Source organism: Cyprinodon variegatus, unplaced genomic scaffold (genome assembly GCF_000732505.1).
Source record: "Cyprinodon variegatus isolate N-32 unplaced genomic scaffold, C_variegatus-1.0 Scaffold369, whole genome shotgun sequence".
In the NCBI taxonomy this organism is placed as follows: Eukaryota; Metazoa; Chordata; class Actinopteri; order Cyprinodontiformes; family Cyprinodontidae; genus Cyprinodon; species Cyprinodon variegatus.
The window spans coordinates 9,829-26,669 of record NW_015150822.1 but is presented as its reverse complement, the minus strand read 5'-3'; the positions used below and the strand labels follow the sequence as shown (position 1 = coordinate 26,669).

General features: G+C 40.3%; 2 protein-coding genes across 3 annotated transcripts; both read left to right on the top strand.

The window, feature by feature from the left end:
* Nucleotides 1-1,957: 1,957 nt before the first annotated feature.
* Nucleotides 1,958-5,174, top strand: acta1 (actin, alpha 1, skeletal muscle). The gene is made up of 7 exons (XM_015386473.1): nt 1,958-2,113; nt 2,839-2,975; nt 3,326-3,650; nt 3,875-4,036; nt 4,135-4,326; nt 4,412-4,593; nt 4,700-5,174. Exons 2-7 carry the CDS (start codon nt 2,847-2,849, stop codon nt 4,841-4,843), a joined length of 1,134 nt encoding a protein of 377 aa, XP_015241959.1. The 5' UTR covers nt 1,958-2,113; nt 2,839-2,846; the 3' UTR covers nt 4,844-5,174.
* A 1,138-nt stretch (nt 5,175-6,312) lies between these two features.
* Nucleotides 6,313-11,947, top strand: ccsap (centriole, cilia and spindle-associated protein). Of its 2 annotated transcripts, XM_015386462.1 has the most exons (5): nt 6,313-6,428; nt 8,332-8,676; nt 8,758-8,871; nt 11,041-11,255; nt 11,326-11,946. In XM_015386462.1, exons 2-5 carry the CDS (start codon nt 8,349-8,351, stop codon nt 11,506-11,508), a joined length of 840 nt encoding a protein of 279 aa, XP_015241948.1. In that variant the 5' UTR covers nt 6,313-6,428; nt 8,332-8,348; the 3' UTR covers nt 11,509-11,946. The 2 variants fall into 2 exon arrangements, with proteins under 2 accessions (XP_015241948.1, XP_015241949.1); XM_015386463.1 differs by lacking the exon at nt 6,313-6,428 and having other exon boundaries at nt 11,326-11,947.
* The last annotated feature ends 4,894 nt before the right edge of the window (nt 11,948-16,841 follow it).

The window sequence follows — 16,841 nt, the reverse complement described above, 5'->3', positions numbered from 1 at the left end:
AAATAAAAAAAGCAATAGATCACACCTTGAGTAACAGGAAGGCAAAGGATAGATGAGAATGAGTCACCTATTATCTATCACTTTAAAAATGGTTACAAAGTCATTTTACTCTGTCATGTGTTATTGATGTATTATGTATTTCTGGTCATTTTTTTGGACAGGTTTTCCTTCTACAAGAGGTTTTGGGTATCAATTTTCCTCCCTGGTTAAAAAGCGGTATAATAATAGAAGTCCAAGAATGAAAAAATAATAATAATCAATCAACCCTTCTTAGAGCAGATGGCTACCAAAAATGACTACAGGAGTCCACTGACAGCACATCCTGGAGCTAAATTTGTTCTTATAAGAACCGCAGAACATTGACTTCCCTTTATGATTGAATTTTAACAATTAGCAGACACAAAGACAAAAGAAAACAAACCTTCTATTTATATTAACCAAAAGTATCTTGACCATTAAAAAGACCTGTGAGATATTAATTCATTGGCTGATGGAAGATTAGCTGGACTCCTTGGAAGGTGTCTGTCTTCAAGACATCTGAGGCATAAGTAACACAGTATTCCATCCCCGTCATTATGGATTGTGGTGATAGTGTAAAAACCATGAATGAGTCTTCAAGTGCGCCTGGATTATCCAGCAGAACGGTGATATAAAGAACCCAGGCATGCAGAATGGTTTTGAAAAGGTCTAGTCAAAGTACACATTTAATTCCAAGAGAAATGCTTAAATGTTTGCTTGTGCTCCGAAGTCCCAGAGTGAAAGTGAATATAAATTCTGTGAGAAAGAATGTAATAAGATTAGAGACATAGTTTTGAAAAGGTTATTTTGTAAGCTCAAAATAAAAAAGGTAAAACTAATTCTTTTTCAATATACTTCATATCCAAAGATATCTAACTGTCATTAAAGTATCCCGATAACTCTCCTAATTGATGCATTATTCTTTCTTCTTAGCACTTCATTCTCCTCTCATGCTGTAAACACACTATATCAACCATGTGCAAAGATATACCCAGTCTTCACATTTCTCTCTCTCTCCCCCACACACACTCACACACACACACACCCTTGTGCCCCCCCTGCACCAGAGTTATAATTATTCTGACTGCTGCTTCAGTGACAGAGCGGAGGATAGGCCCTGCATGTGGATAGGATTTCAGCCGTAGCTGTTCCACCTCACACTGTGTGAATATGGAGCCATGTGCTCTGCAAAACACTAAAGCTTTGAATGAATTCAAAGGACTTAGTGCACAATAACACTTGTGAGGTGTATGTTATGGTTTTGCACTATAATACTTGTGAGGTGTGTGTTATGGATTTGCGAGAAAAAAAAAAAAACTTGTGCACAGTGGACACTGGGTGGAGTGAACTTTTATTGAGAGGGTTCAATTATGTACAAATTAACTCAGGCTATGAAATCAAGTGAGAACTCTATTTCTGCAGATACTGTCTGCAAAAGACGATTTCCCTAAATTTTATGAATGAAATAATGCAGCTGCTTTTCTTGCCTAAAAGTCTTCATTTAAAGGATTTCTGTGAATCACTATATATTCCTTATTGGGACCATCCCTGCATTAGATGGGGCCCATGCTCTGATCTGTGCGGCCTAAATCTGTTCAGATGAGGGAAGCATTTTCCCATTTTAAGGCTGGATGAGGCCTTCTAGCAGCAAAGCTATAACCCTGCTAGGCAGCAACTGGTGTCCTCCCCAGAAACCCCCGCGAGCCCCGCGGCGGCTCCTTATACGGCCGTCTAGGTGGGTCTGCGGGGCTCTAGCGGAGGTCAGAGCGACAGGTCCATGTATGGAGCGCGCAAACTGCTCGCTGGGGGCGCACAGCGTCACACCCGATCCCCATCAATGAGAGCCTGATGGATAGAGCCCCCACCCTCAGACCCCCCGCTGTCCTCCCAACCCACCGACCCCACCCACCCACTCCCGCTGCCTGAGCCTGGCAGCATCCTAATATGGCCGAGGGCCGGGATGGGGGCCAGTGCTGCGCTTCTTGAATGGTGGAAGGCGGGTATATAAGCGGGCAGGCAGCGGCCAGGACTCCAGCTGGTTCAGCAGCAGCACTGGTTGGGTCGTTCTCTCCGAGCCGCAGAAAAAACACCTAAGGTAAGACCCCTGCAAGGAGCCTCCGCTTCTGAAGCCTCTCCTCTGGTAGGGCAGCAGACTGCAGGCCGCAAAGGAAACATTAGAGTATCCTCCTGGGATGAGGAAAGGGATGCAGCGCCTAGAACCAGTTAGTGTTAATGGAAGATATGGGATAACTCGTAAAATTAATATAAGTGATAAGAAAGAATTAGACAGAGACTTAGGAAGCGAGAATATGGAACCATTCCTAATTACGAATTGGTCTTGGTTAAATTCAAATGTGTTATAAGTCTTATGCATCTCCACATGAAAAAGTCTCACCATTAGATTAAAAAAATCACGATCCAAGGCAGGCTCTCATTTTCTAAGCTTTAAGGGTAATTTTTTTTACTAAGAATTATCTCCAGTGACATAATTTGTCATTCTACATCCACATTTCGCCTTAAAGTTGCTTAATGTTTCTATTTAAGTTTAATACAATTTTTTCCTCTGTTCTGAGAAAATCTGCTATTATGTTTGTCGTTTTTTAAGCAAAGACTTTAAAATTGAAGCTTATATTCCATGCGTAATAGTTTGGCACAGACGCGTGTAGCGCAGAGGATGGATCAGACTCTAATTGTTTGGAAATCTTAGTCATCTTGATCTAGATACTTATCCTAAAGTTTTCTGTGAATTAACACTTTTTACCACATGCTGAGTTGATTCAGTGCGCTCAGATCTTTCTGTTTCTCTCCTCTCCGCAACAGAAGCCAACATGTGTGACGACGATGAGACTACCGCTCTTGTGTGCGACAACGGCTCCGGCCTGGTGAAGGCTGGCTTCGCCGGAGACGACGCCCCCAGGGCCGTGTTCCCCTCCATCGTCGGCCGCCCCCGTCACCAGGTATAACCAACGGAGAAAACCTCTAAATTGTTTGACTTCAGTACAAACTAATAGGCCTTTATTTGATTGCTGATAGAATTATGACATATAAAAAAATTATTGGAAATAAAAAGATATATTTATAATTATTCCTACTGGAATAATGAAAGCTTTATATTTAGTTATTTTTAGAATGAGCAATGTACTCTGGACTATTGTCACAGGTGGTGCCTTTGTGACGCGTGCTGCTATTTGGCACATTTACGCAACGATCCCTAGAGACTGTTACCAGTCTGGCTTCACAAAGGTCACACCACTGTGTCTGCGCCTATGGATAACCCTTTCTTTTCCACCTCTCCCCCGTCCTACAGGGTGTCATGGTCGGTATGGGTCAGAAGGACTCCTACGTCGGCGACGAGGCCCAGAGCAAGAGGGGTATCCTGACTCTGAAGTACCCCATCGAGCACGGCATCATCACCAACTGGGACGACATGGAGAAGATCTGGCACCACACCTTCTACAACGAGCTGAGAGTGGCCCCTGAGGAGCACCCAACCCTGCTCACTGAGGCCCCCCTGAACCCCAAGGCCAACAGGGAGAAGATGACCCAGATCATGTTTGAGACCTTCAACGTCCCTGCCATGTATGTGGCCATCCAGGCTGTGCTGTCCCTGTACGCTTCCGGTCGTACCACTGGTGAGAAAAAGAAAAAAAAAAACACTAACAGCTGCAGCTCTTCACAAAGATGCAAAAAATTAAAAAATAAATAATTAACTCATTTGATGTTTTAAATTCGATAATTTTACGCACAACATTTCATCGTCTGCGCATCTTTTCCTGAGCTGCAGCCAGAGGCATCACGTTTTAACATCTGTTTGGCATCGTGATTTCACTAAACCCACCCTGCTGCCTCCTCTCAGGTATTGTGCTGGATGCCGGTGATGGTGTGACCCACAACGTCCCAGTCTATGAGGGTTACGCTCTGCCCCACGCCATCATGCGTCTGGACCTGGCTGGTCGCGATCTGACCGACTACCTGATGAAGATCCTGACTGAGCGTGGCTACTCCTTCGTGACCACCGGTGAGACATCTTAAAAAGAAAAAAAGAAAAATATAATGTAACCCCGCACTCGCTTCTTTGATCTCTAAATAATAACTCCACAACCTGCCCACTAACAGCTGAGCGTGAGATCGTGCGCGACATCAAGGAGAAGCTGTGCTACGTCGCCCTGGACTTCGAGAATGAGATGGCCACCGCTGCCTCCTCCTCCTCCCTGGAGAAGAGCTACGAGCTTCCTGACGGTCAGGTCATCACCATCGGTAACGAGAGGTTCCGTTGCCCCGAGACCCTCTTCCAGCCTTCCTTCATCGGTACATCAATTATTGTTTTATCTATAATTAGATCACTACCCTTACCACACAAGTCCTCCTAACACTTGCCCTCTCACCTGAACAGGAATGGAGTCTGCTGGCATCCATGAGACTGCCTACAACAGCATCATGAAGTGCGACATTGACATCCGTAAGGATCTGTACGCCAACAATGTGCTCTCCGGCGGTACCACCATGTACCCTGGTATTGCTGACCGTATGCAGAAGGAGATCACTGCTCTGGCCCCCAGCACCATGAAGATCAAGGTAAACAAAAAATATATACAAAAGCAAACTAGATCCAAACACTTTACGCACAAACATGCGCAATTACGCACTGATGAATAACCATCTGCCCGCTTCTCCTCTTTAGATCATTGCTCCTCCCGAGAGGAAGTACTCCGTCTGGATCGGTGGCTCTATCCTGGCTTCCCTGTCCACCTTCCAACAGATGTGGATCTCCAAGCAGGAGTACGACGAGGCCGGCCCCAGCATTGTCCACAGGAAGTGCTTCTAAATCCCCCATCTTCTGCTTCTCCATCTGCACCAGCCACCCGGAGAACGAGCGAGGAGAGGAGAAAAGCTCTGCGGCACAGCAACACTCTGCTGTCAATGGACTGTCTTTCTGCGCCCTTGACGTCCAAAATTCAATTTATATTGTTTTTTTTAAATCTGCATAGCTGTTTGTTGTCTGTGTTGCACGGAGAAAGGCTGTGAAAACAACCACTGAACCATGCATACGCCAAAAAAACTTTAATAAAAAAAAGTATAACAACATGTTGCCCAACACATGTGAATGTAAGTGTATATATACATATTGATAATTTATTAAAGTCCATTATTTGGTATTTTTGCCAGTGGCCTTGGTTTTCTATTAAAGGGGAGGGTAGACAACTGAAAACTGTGGAAGCATCAAAAAACAATTGTGGAAAATTAGAACTTCAGGTTTTCTTTAACAGGAACAATCAAACCAACTTAACCATCTTCATTTGCTCCACCTGGAAACCTGTTAAGCCTGCCATAAAAATATATCCCTCCTTTTTTCAAATAACGAATATCATTAACTTTAATCCTCAGTATACTCAGCCAGCACATTAATATAAATCAGGTCTCTTACCTCATTAAATGCAAGTTTTAACAACTCAGCATCTCGATCGCTCTTAAAAAACAATAATAAGCAAAAGTTCTACATTTAAAATCTATAATCTACCACTTTATTGATATATTGGCTTATTAGATTGTTGAAGTGGTTTCATTTTTCAAAAATACCTCTGACAGGTGTTTACCTTTTTTGCTCCAATGAGCAATTAACACACACATAAAAAAGATTAGAAATAGTTTTCATGGAAAAAAAATTATCAAATTCAAATATTCAGTTCAAAATATCATACTGTTTAGGAGGGGGGGGGGAAGGTTTCTAGGCCCTATGAGAGTGAATGAGCTGTGAGAAGCTCACATCAGATAAAGGGATGGATAGGTGTGATGAAGGTGCGCCACATCATCCTCAGTTCCTATGGGTGGGGTGGGGGTGTTCTTGGTCAGATTAGTGGGGTCTTCTTCAACACTCACATTTAGAATAGCGCTTGGCAGGAATGCGCACTGGCAACAGGAGCAGCTCTGCTGTTACTGTCTGGATCAGTAGTCCTGGGACACCTGACACCCTCCCTGGCTACCAGGACCATTTTTAGTCGAAGGCATACTTTGTGTCCAGACCGACCCTCTTGGAAAGCCCTGCCTTATATGCCTATGATCTCACCAGGTTATCTGAGAGTAGGGTTAGGTTAGAAACTTAAAAAAAAAAAAGCCATGTTTCTGAAATCATGTTCTAATAATACAACTCTAGATCCATTTTTATAGTAAAGCACAATACATGTTTTATATAGCCTAAATGTAAATTTAAAAAATTACATTATGTTTGAATAAATACATCTTATTTGAAAAAAAGGAACGTTTTTTTTTTCTTATTAGAAAACAAAGGCAGCCACCTGTTGTGGGTTTCTTCGGTTTCCTCAAATCGTCCTCGCAGGCGGGCGGAGCTACGCTCTGTGTTGATCCAGCAGCGCCATCTGCCCTGGACTGCTTCCGTGAAATCTGAGCTTGCAGTAAGTATGTGTACTGTACGCTAAATTAGACCTGATGCAGGCGATAGTTGCTCCCGTAGAGCAGGTGAACTGCTGCAGTCTGCAGTGGAAGGATTGTTTGATCCGCAAAGCTGCTCCGTTAGAGCCGCTGATGGACGATGACAGCGGCGCTCCCAAAGTGCCACCATAGTTAATCTGACGCATAGACTGAGATAACACTAATATATCTGTGATAACACGTGAGGAAATATGCGATCTGTTTTATTGATAGTGAATAGTGTAAAGGGCTACTTATGATGGAGAATCATTCATGCCTAATATGGTGAAACTGAGAGAAAGGTAGAAATCAAACATGTTCAGTAATTTAAAGCCGATGGGTTTAATAGCAGCGAGTAGTTTCTTTCTTTGTCTTTTAATATCTTTATTGCTTTGCTCATTTCGTACCGACGGTGGAGGACTTTGATCTTTTTGTTACTTGATGATCAAACTATAAGCTGAGAGAGCAGGCGGGTCCTAAACATGGGCGGAGCTAGATGGGGGGCCAGGGGCCCCCTTGGCCACCCTTAGCCAATCATTGGCCACCCCTAGCATTTATTTCCATCTAATATAGACAGTGGCAGCAGTAATACTCTCAAGTGGAATATTCAAAACATTTTATTTTTTCATATATTAACAATTACTTGACAACAAAATCAATGTGGTTAATTCTGCACATCAATATACTAACATTAAAGAGGATAAGTACAGAATTGAAGCAGAAATATATTTTGTGTTTTATGGGGTTTAAGAGAAAATGATGTGTCTCTGCAAGTCAACTAGGAGTCTTCAGTGAAATCATAAATAAATAACTATTTTAATAAAAACGTATTAAATAATAAATGTCTGTAGATATTATTACTTGTAAATATCAAGTTTATGCAGAATGATTATTGATAAAAGTAGGTAAGTAATGACAATGGAAAAGATGTTTGCCCAAAACTCAAACCTGAAAGAATTTTATCCACTATACCCTTTATTAAGTAAACACAGATGTTTGAATATATTGTTAGGAAAGGCTGTGGGAAAGTATAGTTTGTCTTTATTTAGAAAATATGATTGTTTTGCTCGTTAATTCCTGTTGGAACAGTATAGATTGAACGTGGGTTTTTTTTTCTGCCTATCTACCTTCGGCCACCCCTTAGTGTAGAGTCCTGCACGGCTGCACCCGCCCGAACCCGTTAGGATGACTACCAAACCCGACCCGTCACCCGCGGATATCTTCAATTCAAATCCGAGCCCGACCCGACCCGTTGATATTTAACCCGCAACCCGACCCGTTGATATTTAACCCGCAACCCGACCCGTTAACACATCAAGTAATCGGCTATTGTACGCTGCGCTGCAGAGCAGCGCCATTAACACTGCAGCAGACATGTATGCATTGACTGTGGCCTTTTTGGAGGAGAGCCCACACTGCCGGCAGGGCTTTAAGCTACAACAAGTGTGACCCCAGTGCCTGATTAATATAACATTTCTGATGTCCATAACAACACACACGCATTAAAAAAAAAAATCACCAACTACCCGCCCACACTAAAAAAATATCCGTCCGACCCGTTTATTTTTATTTATGTATTTTTCACCCGCAAAAGAGCATTTTAGCGGGTGACCCGTCGGGGACCCGCGGGTACCCGACCCGTTGCAGGACTCTAACTTTTTGTACATTGTTTATTGCCTGGCCGCCCTTATAAAATCTTTCTGGCTACGCCTCTGGTCCTCTGAAATCATCCTGTGCTGCTATTGGTTGAATCTGTGGTGGCGGCAGTTTAAATGTCTGTCAGTAAGAAACAACAGCTTTCCATGAGGAGATTTAATTAGCTGGTAACGCTGTTTTACTTTTATTATTACCTGTCCTTTGTGACAAAGCCTTTGTTCTTCTTTCCAGATTAAAAAAGAAACAAGATGGTAGCAAAGAGGATCCGCTCAGAGTACATGAAGAAGTTCAAAGACCCCAAATGGGAGACATACACCAAGTGTTACGGGGAGATGCTGGCCTACAGGCTGACTCGGAGGCTGCTGGAGCACACACACTACCCCTGGTTCTGGAGCGGCTCTGACAGCGATTCAGACTCAGGGGGAAGGAGCTCAACTTCTCCCACCAGGAACCAGGTTGAAGCCGCTAGAGGAAGATCTGAAGCTAAAACAAGGGAGGCTGAGGGGGTCAAAGCGGACAGACATACTATTCAGAATAAGGAGCAGATTAGGCCTGATCAACAGCCTTCAGCACTCAGTAAGGGTTAAATAGAGTAAATATTGTACATCACTATGTGGTGTTTGCAAATTGTCCTGATTTGAATGAATCAACCTTTAGGGTTGCAGTGTGATGATGCCAAGGAGTCAAAAACAGCACTTCATGGAGAGGAAGAGGAGCAGAGAGTCGGCAGCAGAGCCAGTAAACATTCAACTGCTCCAATTGGAGACCAGGGTAATTTATTAGATATACTCTGATATTCTGTTCTGAAAATTGTTGTTTATATCCCAGTAGCTGAGTTTCCATTACAAATTGGTGAAAAACCATATCGATATTCTGCTTAATTAAAAAATGCAAAGTTCCACAATTATGGTAACTCCATTAAATAACAAATACAATCAAAATGGTGCGTCCTAAATCTGAAAAGAACATAAGATATTATCCATATTTCAGCCATGGGTAGAGTGGGCACCATCCTTCTACAACTACTGTACTTCTGGTCGTCTGCTTCGTCTTCATAAAAGGCAGTAAGGTCCAGCTGATGCAAAAAAAGCGTTTCCATTGCAGTTTTGCGAAATCCAACAATTCGATGTGACCAAACAAAAAATCACCTAATGGAAGCATGAAACTTTTATTGAAAATTCTTTTCAATAAATTTTTTTGAATAAAAAAATAATTGTGTATTTTATACCCTATTTAATTTCTATTCTAGCCATTGTTTCTGTCTTCTTCTTTTTGCCCACCTTCTGATGTGGGCAAATGCTTAACTCAGAAAATGACATCAACAATGGTGCCCACCCACTGATCTTTGGTACTACCATTGGTAGTACACGGGGTGCTGTGAAGTCACCAGCCACCATATTGGTACTCCCTAGTTAGACGGGTCAGAATGTAAACAATATGTGCGCTACAGCATCAAACAACGATGATGTTCTCAGTTACATGGGGGCTTAAGACTTTTGAAATAAAGATAAAGTAATCACTTTGACACACACTTGCTTTTTCATAGCATCAGTAGATTGCTGTAATTTATGGTAAAAATAGGCACATCACATTGCATATTCAATATAAAGACTATAAATCATGTACTATAACATATTATGTAAATCCATCACAGCAAAAAGAGTGTGTTAATGGAGCATAATAATACTGTAGTCAGATATTAAGAATATTAAACACGTGCACACACTATCTGATGATGTGCTAAACGTGCTAAATTGATGATGTATATGTAATATACATGTATTGATTACATTGTTATGGTAATTACATTACATTATAGGCATTTTTATGGCGCGACTCAGTGAGAGTGGGGATTACCAAGGTGGCGGCAGGTGACTTCCATTTTTCCTGCCTATCAGCAATCCAGTCATAAGGATAGAAGAGAGTAAACAAAAACCTAGATTTAACTCAAACAACAGAAGACAGTGTTTATCTTAAAGAGCAAGAAAACTACATACAGACAGCCAACTAAACTAGCCCCACCAGCCAGCGGCAAAAATAAATTTTGCCTGCGAATTTGGTCTAGCCTCGATCAATGCCCCAGGCCCTAGAACTGGTGGGCCAATCACAACGCAGAGATGTGTTTTAAATTTTTGGATGCAAAGTGGGCTGGGTTTTGAGGGTGTGATGACGAAGCTGCGCGATGCTGGAGAAAGCACAACAAGGTAGATGGCAACAACTATAGAACAGTTCTCATTTGATTTAGCTTTGAAATCAGTTTTGCAAGGATTAGACTTTGGGTTTTCTTAGAAACGTGAGCAGAAAGAGGCTCTATGCTCATTAAATTTTAAGGACGTATTCGCCGTTTTACCGACAGGCTGTTCATTCATTGGGGCCAGACTAAATTACACATTTAACCTCACATTTAGTCTGGCTTAACAGGCAGAGATAACTTCAAAAGGCAGTACAGAATTTACTAATAATACTGCCACCTGTGGCCAAAACACAGAACAGCAGCTCTCCTGCTCATTCTCTTAGCTTGCGCTTGTACTTGACAAGATTTGTTTGTTTGTTTTACTTTTTTCACCTTACCTGGAGTTGCCTCTGGTGTCTGAGTTAAACTAGATTCCGGTTGCTTCTGACTACCCACAAATCTCGAATATATAATTCACTTGTTTGCTAGGTCTGACCCATTTAATGTGGACCCGCTTGACATCACATCCACAGAAACAGAGCGGGAACTTCTGGCTGCAGCTTATAGATGCATCAAAGCTGAACCACTGAGGCGTCGGGTCTGCTCATCAAACCAAGTTTTAGTTGTAAAGGATCAAATAAAAAAAAAAATAAAAAATTCTGTAAAAACTCACAAAATATCTCTTTAAAATGATAGTTATGAATTAATAATCCTAATTACTAAAAGGCATGCTAAGACTGTAAAGAATATTGATTTGCCTTTTTCAGAGAAAGAGACCAGAAAATCCCGACCTCGGCGAACAAAATCCTCCAAATCAACAAGACCAGCTCGGGTCTCCCGGCGCCCTGCAGCGTCACAGCACTCCAAAGAGGACCCTCAGGAAGACAGACATCCTTTTGCTCTGTATGGCTCAGGAGAAAAGGATGCAGACATCGCAGGCAGGAAGACTCACAACGTTGCTCCTGCGGCTTCAACTGCTGAGGTTATTTTATCCTTCATTATTCTGCAATCAGCATTCGGTAAAGTGCTGATCGTGTTTTTCTAACTCACAGATTCATGAATCGGCTCTGCGGGCTAAGACCAGGCGGCAGGTGGAGCGACAGATCCAGTCCCAGGAAGCTGAACGTCGCAGGGCCAAGTCAGCCGATCAGAACAAAGGCGGGAGAGTAGCCCAGCCTGCACTCAACCCATGGATCACAGAGTACATGTACTGCTACTCCAGTCGCTTTCCATAAATGCAAGAATTAATCATCTTTCTTTCAATCCTTCAGGGTCCTCGGTGTGCATGGTACCACTCACATGTTCAGGATGCAAAGTCATTACTGAATTTCAATGTGTGGCTCATAAAGACACTAAACAGTAGAAACTATTTAAATCTAGAGTAAACTCAGATGATTCATACAAGGTAAAGGAGACTCGTGAAATCAACTTTTTTGGGGGGCATATTTATGATAAACTGAAGATTTTATGAAGTTTAAATGAGTGGTTTATAGTTTATATAGAATCTTACAGTCATACTTTGATAAAGAAAGAGCGTTCATATACATATCTCAACCTAGACTGATGTTAGAACCTCAATGAAGGGAACAGAAACCTGTCTTATCGTGTGTTTATTACAAGCTGTATGGGTAGGGCTGCATGTATCCTTTGACTCTATTGCTGCATGTATTTTGATTTTTATGCCAAAATGTTATGTTGAGCTGTCAGCTGAAAGCGTATAAAATGGTTTAACTTAGAAAACATTTGGTCAGACATTCGGAACTTAAATCAACCATAGACTGCTGCTTAATGTTTTGGTTGCAGGTAAGCTGCTAAGAAATGGTCCTCACAGTTGAGAGAAAGAAAAGCAAGTTTCTATGAAGAACACATTTGGGTAATAAGACAGTTTAAAGTACTTTATATTAACAAAACATGAGAGAAAAGAAAATTCCATTGCAGTAAAAGGAGGCAAAGGAAATAGTAGTAGAGAAAAAGGTTTATGTTTCAATTAGTTTGGATAGATCAGTCAAAGACAGCTCTAAACAAACAGGGTTTTAACGTTGATTTTAAGGAACTCAGGGTTTCAGCTTTTTTCTTGGGATTTTATTCCAGATTAGCCGAAGATAAGAACCAGTAGATTTTTTTTAGGTGGGTATACTGGGACAGCCGTTTTTAGACCTTTTTTTTTTTAATTATGACACATTTTTTTTTCTGAAAAAAATTTAAATAGTCAAACACTAAATTTTGTTGTGGAAGCAACTCACAACTCGAGAGAGAGGAAAAATAAATGTAATTTGAACAAACTTGCCAAATCAGCATTGTACTGAAACAACTGTTATTTCTCTTTAATTTCACATCTATGGTCTATAGACACGGACGCATGTGGTTTTTAGTTTGGTTTAATATTTGATCAATCTGTTAGCAGCTGTGGCCTACATTTTGCTCAATGACAGCTAGAGATACACACCAGCTTTCCAACAGGACCACAAGGAGAAATTGGTAGATAGATGATGGATGGAAATTATTTATTCAGAAGTTAAGGGATGCTAACTTTTTTGCAAGCCACTGTAATATATACATGTTTTCTGTGTTCTATTTTTGGAAAAACTCAAAATACATTCTTAAATCTCAGTGGCTTTCATCATTCCTATTTTAAGTAAAAAGAAATACAACTGAAAATAAAAATATTTATCTGATTTTTTTTTTAAATATATTTTTGTTTTAATAGAGCTGTTTTTTATAGGCACAATTAAAAGTGATAAACTGTCTTCAAATGATAATGGATAGGTTTCACTATTTCTCCCTCCTTCCTGAAATAGTGCACTAGATCCATAGGTCTGTTGTGGAGGTAATTTATTCATATTCACAGTCCAAGAAAAACTGAAGCTTGTGTTCTGCTCCACCTCTTCCTTATTGATGCAGTGCTGTAAGGGGAAACAAATAAGTGCTTTAACTTCTAATAATGCCATACAAATGTGTGACAATATTTAATACAGATCTAACTATACATCTATCAGTTAATGGTTTTTATTGTTAAAATAATAAGGAATAAAGATGAACCAAGTTCTGAAGCTAAACTATATGAGCCAAATTCAAAGTGAGTTGAACCCACTTTTATTAACTTCAGGTTACAAGCGATGCAAAAATGTGAGCCCAGTATGTAATTAACTAGTGAAAAATGCAACACTACAATAGGTATTATTTTAAATAAGTTAAGAGCTGGCATAATGATGAATCAGAAACAACAAATGTTTAAACGTAATTCCCTTATGAAAATGATTTTTCTTGAACACCAGTTAGTTATTAAGTGTGTTATTAACACGTGCTTAACAACACTTTGGACCTTATCTGGGCTAAGGTTTTATTCTTATTTTGTTCTTTGATTCAACTGTTTCAGCTCCACTCTGTTCCAACCCCTGTCCTCCACTCCTCAGTTAGAGGAAGAAAATGTTTGGAGGGTTTTGTCCTTCTAAAGATAAGGAGATATAAAGTTCATAAACAAACAAACAAAAACAATTAAAAAACACTAAAACATGATTTCTCATGCAGTTGTCCATTTCCAGAGCAGCATGGCTTCTTTGTATGAATGAAAAAGAACAATTACTTTAAAAAAGCAACAAAGACATGATGAATGATCTTGTGTTCAACCTTTACAAAGAAAAGGCTGAGGACAGGGAGTAATATCAGAAGCAAATGGTGAATCAGATCATGCTTTTATTTGTTTCCTCATTTTAATCTGTTGTCTATGTTAATTTCCCTCCATAAAAGGCAAAATACTGTTATCTTGTGTGGAAGTATATCCACTATTATTGGTACAAAATTAGTTAAATTATTTTATTTCTAATTTTATTACAGCTGTTCTCAAAACACTTCATTTATATAATATATATATATTTTTAAATAAAGACAAAAAAACAAAACAAAAACAAACAAACAAAAAAAAACTGACAAGTACTGTATTATTGTTGATTTGCAGTTGGGGGGCAAAGCAGAGAATTTGTGCTCCGGGCACAAAAAGGCTAGCACCGCCCCTGATCTTACCATACGGGCAAAAGTCCCATTATGCACCCTACACTTAAAAAAATTCTCCAGTATTCTGAAGGGGATATTGATGTAAATGTGATGGTCCTGCGTACTGATGCATACCAGTCCACTTAAAGCACTGATGGTGAGGCTGGCGTGTATTACTTGAGTTAATAACTTTGGTGTAGCTTTTAATAATCTTCTAACAAGGAAGCTTCCTCTAAAATGTGTTTTTTTACGAGCATTTCCATTACCGCAAAGCTTGATCAATTCTTAGCAAGGCTAATTACCATGGTAATGTACTCTGAATGGTAAATCGGCTCCGGAACAGGCTTTTATTGTAGTCCACACATTAATAATAATAAATGAACTTTATGGATCTCGCATTGGATAAATTGACCTCTGTATTTAACCCATCGCCTTGGGGAGTAGTGGGCTGCCATTGTGGGGCACCCAGGGAGCTAATGTGCAGTTAAGGGTCTTGCTCAAAGAGCCAGAGTGGCAACCTGTGGGGCTTGAACTCAGAACCTTAGGATTCAGAGCTCTACACACTAACCCCTAGGACACCACCTCCCCGTTAACAAATGAAAAGGTCCAACTAGCCACATGAAATGATTTTTATCTGCTCACAAGTCCTCTTCACTTCTGAGGAGTGGAGGATGATATGCCATTAAAATGCAGTACAGTGATTGGGATGCAGTCTGTGTTAAATGATACTGATGTGTAACTTGCACATTTACATAGTCAGCAATCTTTTGCCTCGATATCCGGCACCTCTGACATTTCACTGAGAATAAATTTTTTCCCTCTTCAAATTCCTGTAAAATTAGTTTCTCAGTGCTCCCCCTTCGGCACTCATGATTGTAACTAGTCTGCTACCTTGAACCGGCCCTTTTATATGTGCATGTTTAAGCTGGATTGAGTTGACAACCAGCTTTGTGGTACTGCTGATCCTGATTACTTTTACTAGTAGATTGTTGTGGATTGGTTAAAATGGATAGGCTGGAACCAATCCCGCTAAGTTGGACTCGCTTCATGGAACAGGCCTCTGCTCTACCATGGGCAGTGGAGGTTCACTTAGGGACTAAGAAAAATTAGTTTCTTAACTCCTTTAATTTAACTCATTCAATAAATGAAATCAATTAATACATTTAGATCTGTTAATAAAGCTGCAGTGTGTAACATTTACCTCCATTTAAATTAAATCAATGACAAAAGACCAAAAAGCATGCTCTGGTTGGGCCTCCTCATCTAGTATATAAGAATACTTCAGAAGCAGTGGAATGACATTTTCTTCTTTCTGATTGGAGGAGACACATCAACCTGTCATATCTTTCCAATCAGCTAAATTAAACAATGGAAAGCATTGAAAATATCTTAGAAAACAGAGCTAAAAGAAGCATACGGTCTCCTACTTGTATGATCTTTGTGAAAAATAGCAGCTTATTACTGTTGTAACTGAGCTCATCTAGTGTATGATAACAAACTAGCCATCTCCACTGGGGAGGCAGACTAGTTGCTGGACAACACTGCCCTATTTCTAACATAAAGCCAAAATAAACTTTACTATTGTTAAATGACCGTACCTTTCCAGCACACAGCCTGAAACCTCCAGGTCTTTTCTGAAGCCCCGCCCCCTTATAAATGGTCTTCACCTGATCAAAGCTGCACCTAAGTGGTTCTAGTTTTCTTCCAAGTTATTTTTCTTTTTATAGTTTGTTTTTCTTGCTTCTCACTGGTCAAAGAGTCGTATAGTTGTTTTAAACTCCTCTGCAAAGGACAAGTTTTCAGATACAGGTTAAACAAGCGAGCCTGACAGGTTTCTCCCCTTTTGATGAATATGTATTATTAAAGCAATATGTTCTTTGATAATAAAAGCCAAATTTGTAACACAGTCACTTATATTTTTTTGAAAAATTAAGATTTTTTTGCTGTAATGCACTCTTTTGGCGTTTATACTTCATAGTGATGTCAGCATTTCATCTTTCTTACTAGGATATAAACTCAAAACCAATAAACTTAACATTTCTTGTTATTTTTTTTACAATGGCAGGGCCTGCCAACTTTCGTTACAAGCCAGTTTCACCACTTTTTGCACTTTGAATAATTTAGTTCATTCCAAGAAGGGATGAACTAAATCTCCCTGCCTGGGTGCTGCCCATTTCATGGCATTGCAGTTATAACACATCTTCTGAACTGAGGCTAAACAAAGTCCAAGACCTCTCAAAGCCAAAAAGGAACATTTTAAGACACTAGTTAAAACGTTTCGGTCCCTGTACAGATACGATGCTAAAACAGGCACTTCATCTCAACTTTGACAGGAAGAGGGGCTTGTCTGCTGTTCTGGCACCACACAGTCAATGTAGGTGTTCCTGGAGGGAGCAAAATAACACATACAGTGGATAAAATAAGTATTAAATATGTCGCCATTTTTCCTTAGTAAATATATTGGTGCTGTTGACATGAGTTAAAAGATCATGGTGAAAGCGCCACTTTGTGCCGTTAGCTACGCTTCCAAAGGATTGGTTATAGCTGCTATGGAAAGTATGTTCAAACTTGACACATG